General features: G+C 36.7%; 1 protein-coding gene across 1 annotated transcript in view; it reads right to left on the bottom strand.

Annotated features, from left to right (window-relative positions):
* Positions 1-1,542: 1,542 nt before the first annotated feature.
* Positions 1,543-19,225, bottom strand: part of MAPK1 (mitogen-activated protein kinase 1) — a 37,910-nt gene continuing 20,227 nt past the window's right edge. The window contains exons 4-9 of the mRNA XM_075167976.1: positions 13,812-13,928; positions 11,887-12,001; positions 11,188-11,319; positions 8,926-9,035; positions 8,068-8,195; positions 1,543-5,597 (exon numbers count right to left, since the gene is read on the bottom strand). Coding sequence (XP_075024077.1) covers positions 8,079-8,195; positions 8,926-9,035; positions 11,188-11,319; positions 11,887-12,001; positions 13,812-13,928 — 591 coding nt within the window. The 3' untranslated portion in view covers positions 1,543-5,597; positions 8,068-8,078. The remainder of the gene's footprint in view (positions 5,598-8,067; positions 8,196-8,925; positions 9,036-11,187; positions 11,320-11,886; positions 12,002-13,811; positions 13,929-19,225) is intronic.

Genomic DNA, 19,225 nt, shown 5'->3' with positions numbered 1-19,225 from the left:
TAGAAAGAATAACTGAAAATGAAACATGCGCAACACAGAAGCTGGCATCTTTGGCCTGCAGAGAAAGTCCTGGAGCTCCACAAAGCTTGATGCTGTCAAACCTATGCTAGTACCTCTTCCAATAAACAGGGCTTGTACTCAGGAGTAGTTCCTCAGAAGCCTTCCTAAGTATTTGAGCGCACCGCCGGCCCCAGCGCAGGCAGGTCAGCTTCCAGAGCATCCAGGGGCTCCCGCTGACACAAGTGAGAGCCAGCCCACACAAACCGCAAGCCCGCACCCAGACCCGAGCGCCATCTCTGCAGTCTTTCACGCCAGCCGTCTGAGTGCCCGTTATACTTGAAGCTTACAGATGGAGAGGATCAGTGTCCAGTTCTGGTGAAATACAGGAAATAGGCGTGATACTTCAAACTAACCCTACTTAAACAAGGATTACAGGAGTGTTAAGTCAATCAGCAGCTTGTCAAAACCTCCACTGAGACAAGCTGCAATGTGGTTACACCTTGAAGTAACGCACTGCAGTACATGCTATTGTGAACGCAGCGTTCTGCTAGAGGGAACAGAGGAAGCGAGAGGCAGCTACAGTCAACGAAAAGGTAAGAACACACATAAACCTATCCATGGCAAAAATGAAATTCTGTAATATTCTGGGGAAAAAATTACATACTCTGCTGTGAAAGCCAAAGAGGGGATGGACAGAGGAGTTTTAACAAGCCAATTCTCGGAGTTGTTAGACCTGTCAGTTACAGCTAAGCTCTCTGTAGTTTCAGGTCACATTTTCTATGTGTTCATATCAATCAGAGAAGTTTCTAGCTGCCATTATCCAACTACACCTTTTAAGAGTTCAGTTCTTTGGCACAGTCTGATTTTAGGCTTAAAAAAAAGAAAATCATTAAAAGCCCATGACAGTGATGTAAGCTTACTTGCATTGCTCCTAGAAGTCACACGTTTCTTGGCCTGAGAAAAAAAACTTTTTGTAGTAAAATGAAAACATTTGGTCTCTAAGGATCGCTCAGGTAATTATTTTCATGATTTCATGGGAACAAGGCGATAGTTACATGAATATCAATATCAAGAGTGTCAAAAAAGCCCGTGAATCATCAGATACACTGGGATCTACTTGCACTACTCCCTGCTCGGCAGTTCAAAATACCGATGATTTCATTACTTTCTTGCACCGAAGATAAAACACATCTGCCTGCCTATAAAGAAACTTCACCTGTGGTTTTTTTGGATGGCTTCCATAATTTAATTTCAAGCTGGTATAATGATACAGTGGAACAAGCACACTCGAGTATTTACAAATACTAAATGTAGGCTACTCACTACCGCAGCGTTCAAGTGACGGTCATTTTTTAGATAAGCTAATATAATACACAGCAGTATTATATTTCAAAGTAAAATTCCAGCCATTCTATATATGCACAGTACTATGCTGATTTGGTAATACAGGGACACAATTTAATGATTTTCTTTGCATTTGTTTTTACAAGATTCAGATGCCAAAAACAAAACAGAACATTAAGTTACCTGATTTAAAAAAGAAAATCACATACGTTTACAACATCAAAAGAATAAGACGAAATATAAACCTTTGCTACTTACAATTGATCTATACAGATTAACCAAATCACAAATCTGTCACAATATAAACGTTTAATTGTTACAATGAATAAGAACATACAGAAAATGATTTTTTTTTTTTATAAAATCTTCCTTTGCTTTTTTATTTTAAACTTACCATTAACTAAATTAGCTATGCAGGACTTGTGGGGTACATGACTAAGAAGGCACCAACAGTACAAAGCAAAGACAAAGCAGTTTGAGTATTTTAAGAGTGCTCTACACTGATACAACACAAGAAAAGGCAACAATAGTAAGTAAACCAGCTGCAACCTTTAGAAATTTGTTCTAGATTTACAAAGGTAGTCCAACTTGTACATTTCCTCCAATGCTTTACTTAGTTTGATCACAGCACATGCTACAAAAACCATTGTAAGCTTCACTTTACTAATGTGCACTTTTCACTAATTTAGTGTCTTGATTTCAATTGTTAACTAAACAATTTTGAACCACAAATGTATTTAAAACTTAGTAAAAGGATTGTTTGGACTTTTTTGTTTAAACCACTGCATTTACAAAAATATTTCCCCTAAAATCTGGGATTGCTTGAAGACATTGCTGTACAAATATAAAAGTACTATGCAAGGGACCAAATTCATGAGTATATGGTGTGTATGTATAGACCTATATTTATACCATATCACTGTGCTGTAACAACACAATAAATTTATCAATAACCAAGGACTATATAAACTACACTAACATAAGCAAATATATATTAATAAAGTTTAAATCTATAGTACAGTTGCTCAGCAAACAACTTCGACATGGTATAAATATATCGTAGCATATTACAGTGGGCAGCAACAACAGGTTTTTCTTTTTCCCGTTCTGCAAGGAAAACCATGCTCAACTCCTTGGTTTCATTTGGCCACTGCTGAGTTATGTCATCACTGCTACTCCTGAAAGCTCATGGTGCACCACACCGCTCAGCCCATGTAGTGTGTTGTACACTTCGGATTTGATATAACGTGTGATACTGATGAGGAAGAGTCTGGCGACAGTCAGGACAGCAGAGTAAGATGCTTCTTTGCCAAAGCATCCATGAGAATTTTATGTTTGCATATTTTTCTTCAGCTGTAGGGTTGGAATGTTTTTGACAGTGAACTGTTTACATTCCTTATTCCCAAAATATCTTTACCATGAAATATGCATGTTATTTCGATTAAGAGTTGCTGTTCTCCGCTCTAAAATATAAAAACTACATAAAGAAAAAAAAAATCACTGTAAAATGATGAAATAACTGACCTAACACAGTGTTGTTATAGGCACCTTCTTTTAAACTATTTTCAAAATCTGACAAAAAAAATCACGCTTCTGCATTTGACACATCAACAAATTCAACCCAACAATGTTTACTGAATTCAGTAAAAGATTGATGAACGTGGTTACTGATACTGATGGATGCCAATTGGATTCAGCAAGAATAGCTAAGGAAGAAAGCCCGAAAGCACCAGATGTTAAGTAAAGCAAACCCTCGGCTTCTCATTCTGAGAGACAGAATGCAAGGGTAAGTCGACACCTCCCCAAAAATCCAAAATTAAAGAAAGTATTAAAAAAAGAATTGGGAAAGAGAAGGATGAAGTAAGCTGCCAAAGTTCTTCCGTAATAAATTAAAACTGAGGTGTTACAAACGAATTTCAGTAACAGTCATCTTTCCAACCATGCCAAAAATTATTCCTGTAGTAATGACGATCGTACAAGTAGCAGAGATTCTAGAAATATTTCAACTTTTCAAAACTGAGTGAGAAAAGCATTTTGGTAAAGATGTGTAGAAATGTCAAGAGAAATTTCTACACTAGTATCAACAGTCAAGTGCATATTTCTATAGAAACGTTTTTAGCATAGGTTCCATACCACAATTCAGTGATCACTTGTGCAGTGTCCTGACAATGCTCCTAATATGTTCCCCGCAACAGAGATTTATGTACCACAGGAACTTCCTATATAGAAAATGCCCTTTAGTGATGAACCCTTGCTTATTAAAAATTAGTTTTGGCAGACTAACACTCAAACTATAGGAAAAAGAAAATTTTGAAATGGAATCTTGTAAGCACCCTTATCTATTGAATTCTAAGTTAATGGCTTTCTAGATTTCTTTGAAAAGCAGACTAAACGGTATGAGGAAGCCTGGAGTTATTAACCAGCAAGCATCCTTATATACTACAGTAGCAATTGAACCTGATTTCCATTCAAACACATTACCCAAGAGGAAACCAAAAACTAATTCTTAATGTTAATGTGAAGATATAAGATTTAAATTTATTTCCAGGAATTACAAGTGCATTTTGTTCATATTAGCAAGCAGTCTTTATACAATCCGTTCTTCACTGCTGCCAAAATAAAATGAGAAAAAGACAGCAGAGATATGAAAAGCTAAAAATAGAACTATTTTTCTAAATTATTTGTTGAATAGCATTTCAGTTGAACACAACTCAGAGGTAACAATAGATTATTTTTTTTCTCAATCATAGGCATGTGGCACTTAGACAATCATCTTTGCACAGAAAGCTTTAACAGTCATGCGAGGGCACAGTAATTATTTTAAACAAGGCAAATTTCTCACCACAGAGAGCAGTGGGGAAAGAAAAGGAGGCACTGCACTGGAACATAACACCTAGTAAACTCCACATTATACAATTTCAGTAACAAATACTTGAAAAGATCATTAAAAGGTATACAATTTTAAACATTATTTAGTGCTAGCTTTGTTTGGTTGTCCTAACTCAGCGTTATCAGAAAAGTTTGATAGTACTTGACAACAGAACAGTACTTCATGTCACGAGCTCATGGAGGCTTGATTACAAATCACCATAGTGTAGGTTGCAAGAAATGAACTTGAGATGCTGACATGCTGTAGGAGCAAAAGTAAAATCAAACTTTCTCATTTAAAGATGCAGTGTTCCTCTCTGCAAAAATTGTGAATGTCAGTGATTAGATTCAAATGTAAAAACTATCAATCCTCATTTGAAGCATTTCATTGGTATGCAGTATGTAGACTGAGTTTATTAACATTTTGGTTTCTCGCTTGCCACCACATATGGATGCCTTCCACAGAGAAAAGCATTCACCATTAAGTCATCATGCCATTATGTTCTTTGTTAATCTTCCACCACACGGTGAGTAAATATAAGTTGGCGAGCTGCCACTCATTCTCTTTGCACAAGTCTTATAAACACTACGACATGGTATGAACTTTGGAAGTACTATGCCTCCAACATGGTTAAACTTTAAATGATCTCTTTTAGAAAAGGCAGGGAGAAAAAGGTACAAATTTTGTCAATACATGGAAAAAACGTTTCTTAGATGAATTCAATTAAGTTGGGTTCCTATGTGGCTCTTACGCTGTATAGAATACCTGTATGTACAGCACAGGACACCCAAACAAGTGCATAAGCAAGATTAACATGAACACGACTTATGCTGTAATCCATAGCATAATGGTATAAACTCTGTTGGATGCTAACCATTTCTATTTAAAAAGGAAGTGCAAAAAAAATCTGGGATGTCACTGACTTAAAGTGCCCTGAATAGTAGCTTTTCTTAAAAAAAAAAAAAAAAAGAAAAAAAAAATGCCAGCGACTTCAGTAAAGTCAGAAAAACATAGTTCATGGTGTAAACTTCTTACAGGTTAATGAATTATCTTCTTGGATATTGATCCAGGAGTGAAAGGAACCACTGCATCTTTCAAACCAGAAAGCAAGCAGTTAAAATACGGCCAGCAGTAGGTGCACTTACAGTACAGTACTGCAACAGGTCAACAATGGGCATTACGCATAGGAGTGTCAATTACAATTCTTCAGGCTTAAAAGATTCATTGAAAGCATGAAAAGCCAAAACTACCAGGAACTGCCCTCCTGAATGGCTCAAAGGAGTTAGTGGATAAGCTGAGAGAGGCCACAAGACATGACCAACAATAAAGAACTGGGAAGAGGAACAGCAACGTTTGAGCATGCCCAGTCCTTTAAGTCCTTGTCCTACAAAAAAGAGCAGAGAGACATTTCAGTGAAGAAAGTTTTAACATCGCCTTTTAAAACAAGCATTTTTTCCAAAAACTTTCCTATTTCTATGCTTTACGTACACTATGTTTACCATGAGTCAGAGACAGCAGCACCAATATATGTTTAAAAAAAAAAAGTCAGAGACAGTGAATATCACTAAAATTTTAACTTAAAATTTTAAATCTTCAGAAGATTAGGAAGATTAATCAATCATACCTAATGAATGAAGTACATTATTCTGAAGAATCTGTTATTTTCACATTGCTTCGCAATTCCAAAAACTACAGCCCAAGGGGAAGTTTTGAATCTCAAGAAATAACACACTGAGAAGAGCTAGCTGATAAAGTACAGGGGGTGTGTAGGGGGGAGTAGAAATGCACAGGACGAGACCGTTACTGTCCATTTTAAGCCAAGTCCTGGGGATTGGCCTTCACTAGGATGTCAACTACTTATGTTTAAACTGCTGTGATGTGGAATAGCTAATAATTCTAACCGCAAATGACGAGGACAAATTACCAGCATATCATTATCAAGCTGAGTACAATATTTAAATTTCAGTATCATGTCAGCCAAATCAACTCTTCATAGTAGCATTTAAAGGTAACATTTTTAGCAAACCAGAAATTTCCGTTAGCGCCGGATCACCGATATCTTTATCCCTAATCCCTTTATCCCTTAATCCCTAATACAACCTAGGTAAGTATGGTCTGGGCAAAGAGGCAAGCAGGAGAGATCATAAACTCCGATTTACCACAGTGTTCGCTATTTGCTCTCCTTTCCTTCTTACTACAGCCTATTAGTAACAGATTTCATCGTACTCCTAAAAATTTATGTCATTTTCTTCCAGAATGTGTAATGTACTGCTAGTGCCTCTTGTACAGAATGAGCTTTAGAAAACACGGATGGGAAATAAGCACCACGCATGTTACTGTGTCCCAGGTCTGATGCTATTGGCAATGCCCAGCTAATAATAAGAGCCAGATGTGTGAACCTCAGATTTACCTAACTTTTAATTATTAAAATAGTTTCAAATGTTAGCGAGTAAGCTTAAATAAACAAAACACAAGTATTTCTAAAGATCAAAATTACTTCATTTGTGAACTTCTATACATTTGAATATTCAAGCCAGTGGCAACAGAAGTTACCCTATTTCAGTAAAAACTGTATTTTCAAAAGTTTCCTCTCCTTTTTTTTTTTTCTTTCTTTCATGAATTTCTTGCAGTGAGGAAGTTCACTGGCTCAAAACATAACCTTTCTGCTGGAACCACCAAAAAACGGTGATTGTAGACCACTACTGTTGATGGAGAATAGCACAGAAACTACTTTTAAGACCATAAAAGAGGCAACCTAGATTAGGCTGTCTTCATTGGTTTGTTTTTCTTTTCCAGTCACAAAACTTTGATATTTTAAACAATTAGTATCACAGAAGTTTCACAAGGAAGAATTTTTTTATGATGAGGGTGGTGAGACACTGGCATAGGTTGCCCAGAAAGGTGGTAGATGCCCCATCCCTGGGAACATTCAAGGTCAGGTTGGACGGGGCTCTGAGCAACCTGATCGAGTTGAAGATGTCCCTGCCCACGGCAGGGGGTTGGACTAGGTGACCTTTAAAGGTCCCTTCCAACCCAAACCATTCTGTGATTCTATGATTCTAAGTATTACAAAAATCTTCCAAGTCAGTATTTGACCAATTTTGTATGAAACTACTGAGACTTGCAAGCCTCATGGTATATGAAGACCAGTTAAATTCATTGATTTAACAAAAAAAAAAAAAAAAAAAAAAAAAAAGAAAAAAGTCAGAAACAGTGAATATCAGTACATTACATTTTAAATTAAAATTTTAAATCTTCAAAATATTAGGAAGATTAATCATAACAAATTTATGAATATTTAGATACCTATTCTTATTTACTCACACTATTTCAGAGGTACTTAAAACTGAAGTTAAATCATACCAAAGCTCCATGTTTTTTTTTTTTTCCCTTTAAAATAATTTAAGAGCTTTCTCCTCTGCACATTACATTTAAGGAAGAATTTTTTTAAAAACCTTTGAAGCCATATGACAAAATAGTCTGTAATATATAAAGAACATCACCCCTTTAAAATGTTTTTTGAATAAAATTTGCATTTCAAAGTGTTACTATAGCTTTTATTCTGAGCAGCACTATTTAAATGTAATTCTTATTCCTTAAATATAACCTAAAAACTAGGTAAACAACTCAGACAATTGCCTGGATTCCCTGTAGACACTTCAATGTTGTAGGCAAAACTAAACTGTTTCTTCAACAACAGAATAGGACTGAGGTCAAATGAATCAGCATAAAGCTATCCTTTGACAGCTAGTTATCACATCAATAGAAAAGGTAAGTTCTACATTTCACTAGTGGTAACAAAGTTCCAAAATTCTTCCCCCTGCCCAAGTGGTTTCGTATTGCTGTGACTTTACCTATGCACAATTTAAGATCGATATCCTGGCTGGAATCTAGCAGTTTCCTCAAAAATCAGTTCTTTCAGCTTTTCCTTCGGCAAGTCATCCAACTCCATATCAAACTTGAAGGGTGCTTCAGCTACAGGCTTAATAATATAAAGAAACATTATTACTTTTCTTAATATTACTGTTCTGTTGAATGTCACGCAGTCCTTGTATGGGGAAAAAAAATCTGAAAATGTGCTTCACAGAAATATCTAATAGTGTTCAGTCTTCAAGGAAGAACTCATTCTATTAGTCCTTTGTGTGCTTTACATATAGTAGTTTACCAAATTTTAAAGCAAACCATTGTAAGTAGCTACTCAAATCGAAACGACAAGTTAAAATATTTGTTAAAGGCTCAGAACTTAGTATCTACCTGAAGAAAAATTTGTCTGAAACATCTGTATTTCTCGGAATAAACATATCTGTCCCTTAAGGAAGACTAGCTTATTTCCTCCTCTCCTACTTCTTCACCAAAAGTGACCCGAAATCTCATCAGAATTGTATACTAAACTACAGTGAGTTCAGATTTGGGAGTTTTAAATGTATAATCTGATGGCAAACTCAGTTATTCTCCTCCTTTATCTCAGACATTATGAAACAAGACCATAGCGAGCTGAGAAGTTCCATTTTCAGGAGAGTACACCTTAGCATCTATTTATTGTGTGGCGCCTCCAAAATGTTGTACTAGAACAAGAAACACAAAATTTTGGTAAATTGATGCAATTCATTCTTCAGCTCCATTAGAACAGTAGAAACACTGTCCTTAAACTAATGAAGAAAATAACCTGTTACATCATTTCATGAACATTTACATTTTAACAATGTCTTTACCTCATCACTTGGATCATAATACTGCTCCAGATATGGATGGGCTAAAGCTTGCTCCACTTCAATCCGCTTATGAGGATTAAAGGTCAACATTTTATCCAACAAATCAAGTGCTAAAAGGAAAAAAAAGTGAGCAAGAGTTTAATACACAATCCAAAGTACAGAAGTGTTATAAAAAATGATATTACATAGAAAATACGTGCTACCCTAAGTTTTGTGCTAATTTCAATTTACAGCTGGAATTTCCCAGCAGTGACAGAAGCAGCAGATTGCTTCCTGTGACTGGGGCAGAGTATCTCCGTCTGCCCATCTTATTGGCATTCCCGGGTTACAGTTGCCTTTGGCACGATCTGGTCTGATGGAGGTATACCCTTTCAAAGGCTCTTCAGCGTCAGAACGAATGTCGAGGGAAGAAATGCATAGAACCCTGTGGTACAATCTGTTTTTAACTACGGCAGAAATTGAATAGATCAGGCTTTTTCTTCACTCAAATAGATCCAAACCAAGAGAGAGCTTTTCTGAAATGAGTAAGTAATCAAGAATATGTTCTTATTCTGAAAAGAAAACTTGGCTGTTTAATGAGGAAAATGTCATCCAGAAGTCATTAGGAGTTCTAGATCATCACAGTGAATTACTATAGCATAACTAGCAGCCCAGAAGACACTCTCCAGCTAAGATGCAAATAAATTCATATTCGTGAGATTCAGGTAAAATCTGTTGAAGACAATTCATAAAAAACCCATAGAGAACCTGAAGATCCTGTAAAACAGAGAGTGAGGTCTGATGAAATTCTGGACAAACATTACAAGTCAGAGTTACTGCAATTGTTCAGCTACTTAGATTGTAGCACATTTCCCTTCTCCAAGAAAAGAAAACAGAATGATTATAGGAGCAAGAAGCCTGAAGATATCTGCAGTATCCTAAGTTCCATTCCATTTCTTCTCCTTACCACATCATTTATGACACGGAACTTAAATAGAGGCTTCTCACTGCAGTAAAGTAGTTGTAGTTTTGCATCAGGATAAGATGCATACCAAGCATTGTAGAAGAGACAGAACTTTACCACTGCATTCAGTGGCAGCTTGAAAAAGCTGCAAACTTGCACAGCAATTAACATTAAATATCTTGATGTGGTTTTCTCAACACTGGAAACTCATACGCTCACTCCATGCTAAAGCATGTCGTGCACAATGCTTTTTACTGAAATGATTGACAAATAGCTTTTTGGAAAACTGCTCTGTCAAAGCTACTCTGAAGATTTAGATGAAAAGGTGTTGCAGAAGTCATGCAAACTGCATGTTCCCCTAGCAGCTAAGCGTATCAGCATTGCTACAATTTGAGCTGTCAGAAGCCCACGGTAAAAATTCTCACATTGATGAGCACTATTATAAAAGCAGAATAAATCACTGCTGTTTCTCTGATTGATAAGGATAATCAGCTCTACACAGTTCCATCTGCAGAAATCAGCTTTTACATGGTAGTTCAGTACCTGATCATATTCACTAAGAGTAAATTATCATATCAGTTTAAAAAACAAAAGAAAAAAAAAGAGCCGGTAGAAGAGCACTGTACTGTGAATACAACCACCCTTAAACTGCATGAAGCAGAATTTAAAAGGCAAGTTAATAGCTATCTAGCAAAACAAAATCATATTTACCCTTTACTAAAGCCTTGTTAAGAAAGGCAACAATTATTACATTCCTTGCTTTTATAACTTCTGCTCCTCTTATCATGAATTGTTTAACCCGTTAAATTTTAACCTTTCATACTGCCGAAGGACCCATACTTTGATTGGTATTATCCTGTTTGATCTAGAACTGACATGCAGTCTGCACAAACTATACTGAGTTCAGCAATAAGCAACTATCTCATATCTGATCTTAGAAACAAAGTTCAAATTTGTTTGATGCCTATGTCAAAATCCAATGCCTATGTTCAGTACTTGAGTAATGTATCATGCTTTCAAAGACAATAACAAGAGTTAGGATTTACGTTTTACATGTAAGTTAAAGATCAAACACCACAACACATAATCTCAGAGTTATTAAAAATTGCTTTAAAAAGATAAGCTACTATGAGGGTTTCAGGCTGGTTTATGATTTTATATTAGATTTATACTGCCATTTTAGGGGACCTGCATGTTCTATTTCCAATATAGATAAAGATAAATTCTTAGGGTGGTTTTAGAAATCCCATCCTGCCATTACTTTTGGTGCTTATTTCCATTTCTGAAGATCTGATACAATGTAATAGAGCATAAAATACCTTTGGGGTCAGCATTTGGAAACAGCCTGTTCCATGGTACCTTATTTTTGTGTGGTAGGGAAAGCAAGTAGTTTCTGGCCTTTAAATTTATTATACAATTCAAATCTTCTTGGGAAGGGGATCCAAGTATACCTAAAAAAAAAAATACAAACAGTACTGCATTCTATGAAAAGCACATTAAAACGGTTATATCACATTTGCTAAAACTCAATATTAAAACTGCTGGGAAGATTTCAGACTAAATGTTTTAAGAGTGCAGAATACCTTCAAAGTTTTTTAGAAACTTTACTAAAAGGGTTTTTTCTTCTTGTAAATAAACAAATGCATTTGAGTTTTCTAATGATCAGTAATCTGTTTAAAAGATCCAATTAAGTGGCGTATCTATAGAAATTTGAAAAAAACTTTGACCTGGACCTAATAGTATATTTGAGCTTTTTCTTTTATTTTTCTATTTTAAAAACATCTCTGCTGATGTAGTAAATAAATTGGTAAGTATCCTCTAGTTGCCCCCCAAATCAATGATTTGTTGTAGAAATCACTGCAGAAATAACTACAGGGAACAGATGATACACCTACAGATCCATATGTTATACACTGACCAACAAGAGAAAGAAATGACTGACCAAGACCAGTTTAGCCGGTAGAAAAAATGGAGAGAAACAGACGGATGTGGAAATGCTACTTTTACAGAAAGCTTACCAAGGATATGGTTAAGTTGGTCAAGGTAGTGTTTTCCTGGAAAGATAGGTCTGTTGGAGAGCATCTCTGCCAGAATGCAGCCTACTGACCAGATGTCAATAGACTTGGTGTAACCCTGCAAGTAAAGCAAAAACACACTTTTGTCAAAGACATTTTTGCGTAATTGCAGCAACATGTTACTTTAGTAAATTTTGAAAGTGCATGCAAATAGATCTTTCCTTTTTTTTTTTTAGATGAGTCATGCTTTTTCATGCTGTTTGATTTTTCTGTACAGAATGAAATAATTAAGAATTATTCTTAATAATTCAAAGGAGTAGCAAGAACTGAAGTATGCAAGATACGCTTTTCCAAAGGATTCTCTAAGTTTAGCTAAACATATTACCAACTGCAAATTTTTGAGACTCCCCAGTTTTATAACCACTTTACACTAACAAATTTTGGAAACAAGCTATTCTTCTTAATTCTACAGCTCCTAACAGTATGCTAAACACATGCAAAAAAAAAAAAGCCATCCTTCTTCCTAATAGGATCTAAATACCACAGAAGTAAGGAGCCTTCCGCATCAAAGGGATGAAAGGGCAAAATAGATTGTTGGTTAGCTGATTTGTAAAACACAACAGGTAAGTAGTAAAGATGATGTGAGAAGGCTAACAACAGGATATAAGAATGGAACAAATGGCCGTATTTTCATGCGCATGGATAACCTGTGTTATCCATAAGAAAAGGCTTTTGTTCAGAAGCACACTAGTTACACTAGTGCCTGGGTAACACTAGTGGGGGCAAGTTCACCTCAAGAACCCCTGGCCCCATAAGCTCCCTTGCCTTATTCTCCCATAGCCTGCTGCCCACTACTCCTGCTCCCGTTAGCTGGGAGCTTCCAACAAAAGCTAATAATTTTGCTGAATCCACAGCCACCTCAGCACCCGCTTCAGCGATCACTTGACCATTTGTTTTCAAGGCACTGTAATTCTAAAAGGAATCCTGCTATAGGCCAGGAAAATTGAAGTCGACCACCTCTTAAGAAACACACAAAATACTTCCTTGTAAAAGCTGCTGACAAATCTATGTGGATATCAGAAATAAGGTTAAGTTGCCCTATGTTTATGGCCTCAATGCGAGTTTAAAGCACAAGAAGCTGGGGAAAAACCCCTTCGATTGGTCAGATGACTATTTTCTAGGAGCGCATTAGATACACACTATTGCCACAACAAATCAAACCCAACAACCAATGAAGCAATAATCCTACAGAAACAGCAGAGTCTTTGAGGAATATAAAACACAGACACAGATGCCACATAGGTATTTTGCGAACAGATGTGTGGCTGTAGAAACTAATGCAAAGGTTATGAAGGATACCCATTACTCACACCGTTCAGGAACCTGATACATCTTAAAACAGCCACAGAACATAAGAATAATTCCAAGTATAAAAAAAACAAAGGGATGATTTCATTAAGACTATGGGAATGCAATTAAGATTGACACACAACAAAGATCACAGGCCTTCAGAATCAGATTCACTCTCATTATACATTCTAAACCTAAATCAAGATGTCAAGACAATACTAAGGCAACATTTGCAAGCCTTGATGAAGACAGTAGTAAAATGCTCTCATTGCTAGTACTTCTGTCCTGCTCTGTGGACAAGCATTTGATGGAAAGAAGTCTCATGATTGGCAAGGAACTGGACACATGGGAGCTCATGCACATGTTTACTCAGGTGTAGTATCCAATAATTGTATCTGGAATCACGAATTCATTGCAAGCCAGTAGCTATACTGTAAATCCGTTACCACGTTTCCTCAAGACTATGCATGCATTCTGATCCTAAGAACACAGAAGGGGAGCAGGGGGGAAGCAAAATTGGTACTCACACGTGAATAATCAGCAACAGAAGCACCATAGCAGTCCACTATGGTTCTTACCTTAGAATTCAGCATGATTTCAGGAGCCCTGTACCAACGTGTGGCCACGTATTCTGTCAAGAACCCTGTGTGATCATGATCTGGATCTGCAACACGAGCCAGTCCAAAGTCACAAATCTGGTTTTAAAGAAATTTTAAAAAAAAGCATGTTAGACATACAGTTTCCAATACTACAACATTACTAATTCACCATTCCCCAACCCATGATTAACACCTACAAATACAGGGATGGTAACCTATATTTTCAGAAACACATTACTGCACAAAGGTTAAGAAAAATGTTTTGGATGTAAGTACAAAGAGTATCCGATTAGGCCATGCAGGGGCCAGGAAGAATAAACGGATTGGGAAAAAAAGATGTTCCTGGTGCACAATTTATGTTCCACTTACTTAACACCTTCTCTGCCAGATAGGTGGCAAGATATACTGCTCCAACCTGTTATTAGAAATTTACCAGAAAACAAAAAGAGAAAGAGATTAAGATTTCCAGAAAACAAAATTACCGACCAACACATTTGTAGCAAAGTTCAATACTCCTTTTTACAAAAGCTACCATCATAACTGCATCTTTGCCCAAGAAACATCCTATCCAATCATGAGATAATGGTAGACTGGAGAGATTATAGGTTGCTGAAGGAAGCATGAGCTTAAGAAAAAAACACAAGAAAATATTTCTCAACCCTGTATCAGGAAAATATACAGGTTATCTAACCATGAAAAGAAAAAAATTCTGATCTAGACCAGTGAGTTCAGCAAAAAGGAAAAAGTGTTTTTATCTATACTCTGGTAAGGAGGCTCCACGGCTTTCAGAGCTATTTAGTGTCCTCTCTCCAGAGAGAAATAAAGAAAATTGAAAATGTGAAGAAAGACAGTGTTGTAGAGTACAGCAGCTGTTCCTTTCTTACCTTCCAAAAGGTAAATGGCAAGCTTGTTGAGTGGCACATTAGACACATTCATATGCTTTTGCTACCACGAAACAAATACCAGTTTATGATAATGATCAATTTCCACACAAAGTGTATTTGCATGAAAGAATATGTACTCTCAGAAAAACAAGGCATCAGATGTAGGAGTAGCATTATATTAAAAATGTGAAGTAATAATATGTTGTAGTCAATAAAGACGGTAATGGATAATCCTACCAAAAATGCAGAAACCTCATTGTACCCTGGCAACCTACTCCTTTATTCTCCTGGAGGGACAGCCTGTGAAACAATTGATAGATCAGTTAAGGAAGAAGTGATTCAGCCGACTAAAAGCTACATCTGAAAGACAAGATACAGCAGCTGACTGTTAAACAGAGGGACTGAAGAAAAGGCAATGATTAAATTCATAAGCCAGGCTGCATGGGATGACTCCTCTGACTTTAGCTACATATTGAAAAAAAACCCAAACCCTGAATCCTTAGAAAACAAAACAAAAAAGAACCCTTTTAAGCATGTCAAGGTTTTCCCAGGCTACGGAAACAGAGCAGCTGCCTTCTGTGCAATTAGCAGCTTACATGAAGAGAATCAGTACAAATAATCAGAAGAGTCTCCTGTAAAGACAAAGGCGAAGAAACTCTAGAGGACAGCTTTATGGACTTCAGAAAATAATTATGCAGGCAGACAAAATTCCTCCTAGCCTCAGAAAAAAGCTAGATAAGACTATCCGCAAGGAGACTTGTGCAGAATTATAGTATTACACATAAGCAAAGTGCTATGATTTGTTATTATTAAGACAAAAGAAGAAAGACACTCTCTGGTCCACAGTGAGGAGAAAGAACTGAATTAAAGAAGGTGTCTGTGAATCTCTCAACTCAAGTAGAAAAATGCACATGGGATGGAAAGGAAGATTAATGACAAAGAGAGCTCATTAAAATGACAAAAAGCCCCTGCCGACTAGAGCAGAAACAGGTTAAGCAGAAAAGAAGAAACACCATTAGTGAGAAAGGCATCAAGGTTGAAGCTGCAAGAAAGAGGCTTTTGGCTGTTAGAGTGTTTTCACCAGCTGCAGAGCTGACCAGGAGCATTAGCAGGGCAGAATAAAAGAGAAGCTGGAGAGGCCAGCGTTCTGCCTGAAGTCCCGCGTGCAAGGGACGAAGCAAAGAGACTGACTGTACCCTGGTGAGGCCAGACAGTCCTTGCCCTCTGGCAACAGAACACATTTAACAAGCAACTACCCTATTTCGGAGAAATAAAAAAATTCCGAATCCTCTACGCCTGTTCGAAAAATAATTGGTAAAAGTCAAAGCACCAGAAGAAGGTAGGCTTCTCAATCAGAACTAAAACAAAAGAAAGAATGTGAGGGAGCAACATAATGACAAGCAAATTTTCTTGGCATTTTGACTAAGTCATAGCAGAGAATAAAAAACTGCATAATGAAAGACCCAGGTATGTCAGTCAGTGCTTCATGCCTTGGAGAGACAGAACAGATGCTACTAAGAGAGAAGGAATAATGTCCCCACTAAATAAATAAATAAAAAAATGCCAGCATTCTATTTATATACTTAGCTTCCACTTCTTGAAAACGATGTTCTCGTAATCAGTATCAAGTATGCTTTTCTTTTCTTTTTTTTTTTTTTTTTTTCTTTTTTTTTAAACAGAGATGGCTTAAAATTGGATGAAGCTATCAAGCAGATGGGAAGATTTATGAGGATCATGTACAAATGACCATTTACTAAGCAAATGAAATGACAGCCAACAGTGCTACTAATACACCGAAATACCTGAAGTAAGTTGTATCATTGGGTAGTCTGTGCGTGTGTATGTATATATTTGTATAAAAGGAAAAGGAGAGGCTTCATTAAATTTAGTTGTTAATGATAACATGGTAATTGAAACAGTTGTGTCTCTAGAGTAACTGGTAAAATCCTGAAACAAACAATAACTTCCAGTTTTCCGAAAAAAAACCCTCTCTCATCACCTTCCTTTCAAGCCTATCAAAGTATCTAACAATTCTTGGATGTTTAATACTTGGGAGTATTCACTACGTAGACAGAAAAGCACAACTTATAAATAATATTGATATAGCGTGTTAATGTTTTAACCAAGTCAAAGAAGTAGATTCTCAGCTAGAGTAAACTGGTACACTGAAGACACTGCAACATACTAGTTCAGAATCTGTTTAAAATAACTTTGACGTCATTTTCTGAAATATTAATGCCACTGGCCTAGGAAAATTATATGGTCATGATAGTTTTTATGTAATTTATTTCATTTACAACACTGCAAAACAGGTCAAATTGTTGGATGCAGATAATCATGAAAGCATGTGAAAATATTTCTAAAAATGTTAGATACTATTTTAGAGTATATTCCAGCCTGTAGCATGTCAGTATACATTAATCTCATTCATGGGAAAGATGCCAGGCTGCAAAAGAGAAGACCAGTATCTTTATTACCCAGGACTCTCACTGGAGAGAGATTCCAAGGTAGTCGTTTTCATGGACCCTCAAATCTAATCTTTCACTGAAAATATATAACAAGAGACAGTCGTTAACTCAAATGATGTACGTGCACAAACTTTCATTCACCACGTGGTAAGTCATATTTAAGGTCTCATTTAAGTCTGTAGCATAGCCTAAGGAAACAAACAGCTTTAGGTTCTGCACTTCTGCCCTGAGCCTTTCAGCTGCTGAGGACAAGCTACAGGGTTCACAGACAAATTGTGTCAATAGAGACTCATACATTTCTTTCCTGGAAATGGAATCTATGATCCAGAAGTCAAGGTCATGTTTAAGGGAGAAGAAAGAAGGATCTCTTGTTACAACCTGTAGGACTCTCAGCTCCAGAAGAGATCAACAACTCTCTCAACACCATTAAAGAAAGAAGCTAACAGCGTTACCACTGAAGATGAATAAACTTTCTTCCAAAAGTACGATTTTAAGTTGTTCATTTTCACGGTATGCTGTGTTTTGAGTTTATGTATAATAATCAACTTTGTAAGCATGCACATGTACATAGCTGACACACAGACTTGCAGAATGGCCCTAAAAGAAACAAGTTAGTACAAGTTCAGCATTCATCAGACAAGGCCTAACATGTACTAGTTTTCTCTCCAATTCTGTTGTTTAAACTTTAGATGCTGTATTAATAGAACACCAGAGTTGCCCTTAGGTTATGAAAAAGCATATGCTCTCTCCTATAGACTACCATATTCTGCACTAGGAAGCACATATTGCAATGGCATGCTGTTTTTAAAATCGTATAGAGAAATTGGAACACTACTCACTAAGGTCATATTGTATGATTTTGCCATACAGTGAGCTTACCTTCTTTTTCATGACCATCTTACTTGTGTTAAAACATTGCCTTTTATTATTTTATCATTTTATTGCCTTTAATTGCACATAACACAGAGCTACACTCAAACTGTTCTTTCCTGCTTCTATTGCACAGTCATCATAGATTTTACTCCGTTTCTTTCATGAAGGGGTTAATGCCTTGAAGGGACCTGATGTAATAACAGCTGCTGAAATCCCATAGCAAGAGTCAGAGGTGACCAGTCCAGCAGTACAGTGCATTAGGAAAAGCTGACAAGTAGCAGTGGGAATGTAAAGCAAACTGATCATGTAGCCAGTATTTAGAATGGACCAGCATATGAACAGCAAGGACTTTTCTTGGAATTGTGACAAACTTGTATGGCCAGCAACTGGTTTACATTTTGAAGAGGGTATTTTGTTTGTTTGTTTGTTTAAAATGAGAAAGCTAGAGCTACTATAAAAAACGAAGTGTGATTAGGTGCAACACAGTATGCAACAAACACAGTCTGCAACAAACACAGTTGTACCACGTCAAATCAAAGTAATGTAAACTCCGTAATCTCGTTCCATCAGTGGCCAACAGCAAATACATAACGTAAAGTGTAAAAGGGAACATACTCCAGTGCTTCTGTACTAGTCTCTCTCACCTTCCATGGATTTACCACCATGGGACTCTAAACCAGAGGTAGCGTTCAACAGCTTTTTGTTCTACTAACTTGCTTGGTGTTTTTTTAAGTCACATTATCTGTAATATCTACAGTGCTCTGTGGTACCAAATTCCACAGCTTAACAATGCTGCAAGTTAACTACTATGCCCTTTCACTTTGAGCATGCCACCTGCTCCTTTCATCCCCCCCCCCCCCCGCCCACCTTTTTAAAAGGTAAAGACAGTGAACAACTGTTCTCTATTCACCCTCCCTATGCCACTAACAATTTTATCAAATTCTATTGTATTCTTTCTTTTCCTCAAGCAGTATCTTCCAGCAGAGGAGACCTAGGCTAAATAGTTCTTCCTGATAGGAAGAGAAGTACTTTGAAGTCCTATCTCCTCCTTTTAAAAGGATATCATAGGGAGAAGTGTGATAACTATGATCATACAGAACTGAGGACTCAAAAACAACAGAAAGTTATAAATGGCATGTTTTCTGTTTTATTATCTATTTCTGCTCTA

This window comes from Calonectris borealis, chromosome 18 (assembly GCF_964195595.1).
Source record: "Calonectris borealis chromosome 18, bCalBor7.hap1.2, whole genome shotgun sequence".
In the NCBI taxonomy this organism is placed as follows: Eukaryota; Metazoa; Chordata; class Aves; order Procellariiformes; family Procellariidae; genus Calonectris; species Calonectris borealis.
This window is presented reverse-complemented; position numbering and strand designations above follow the sequence as displayed.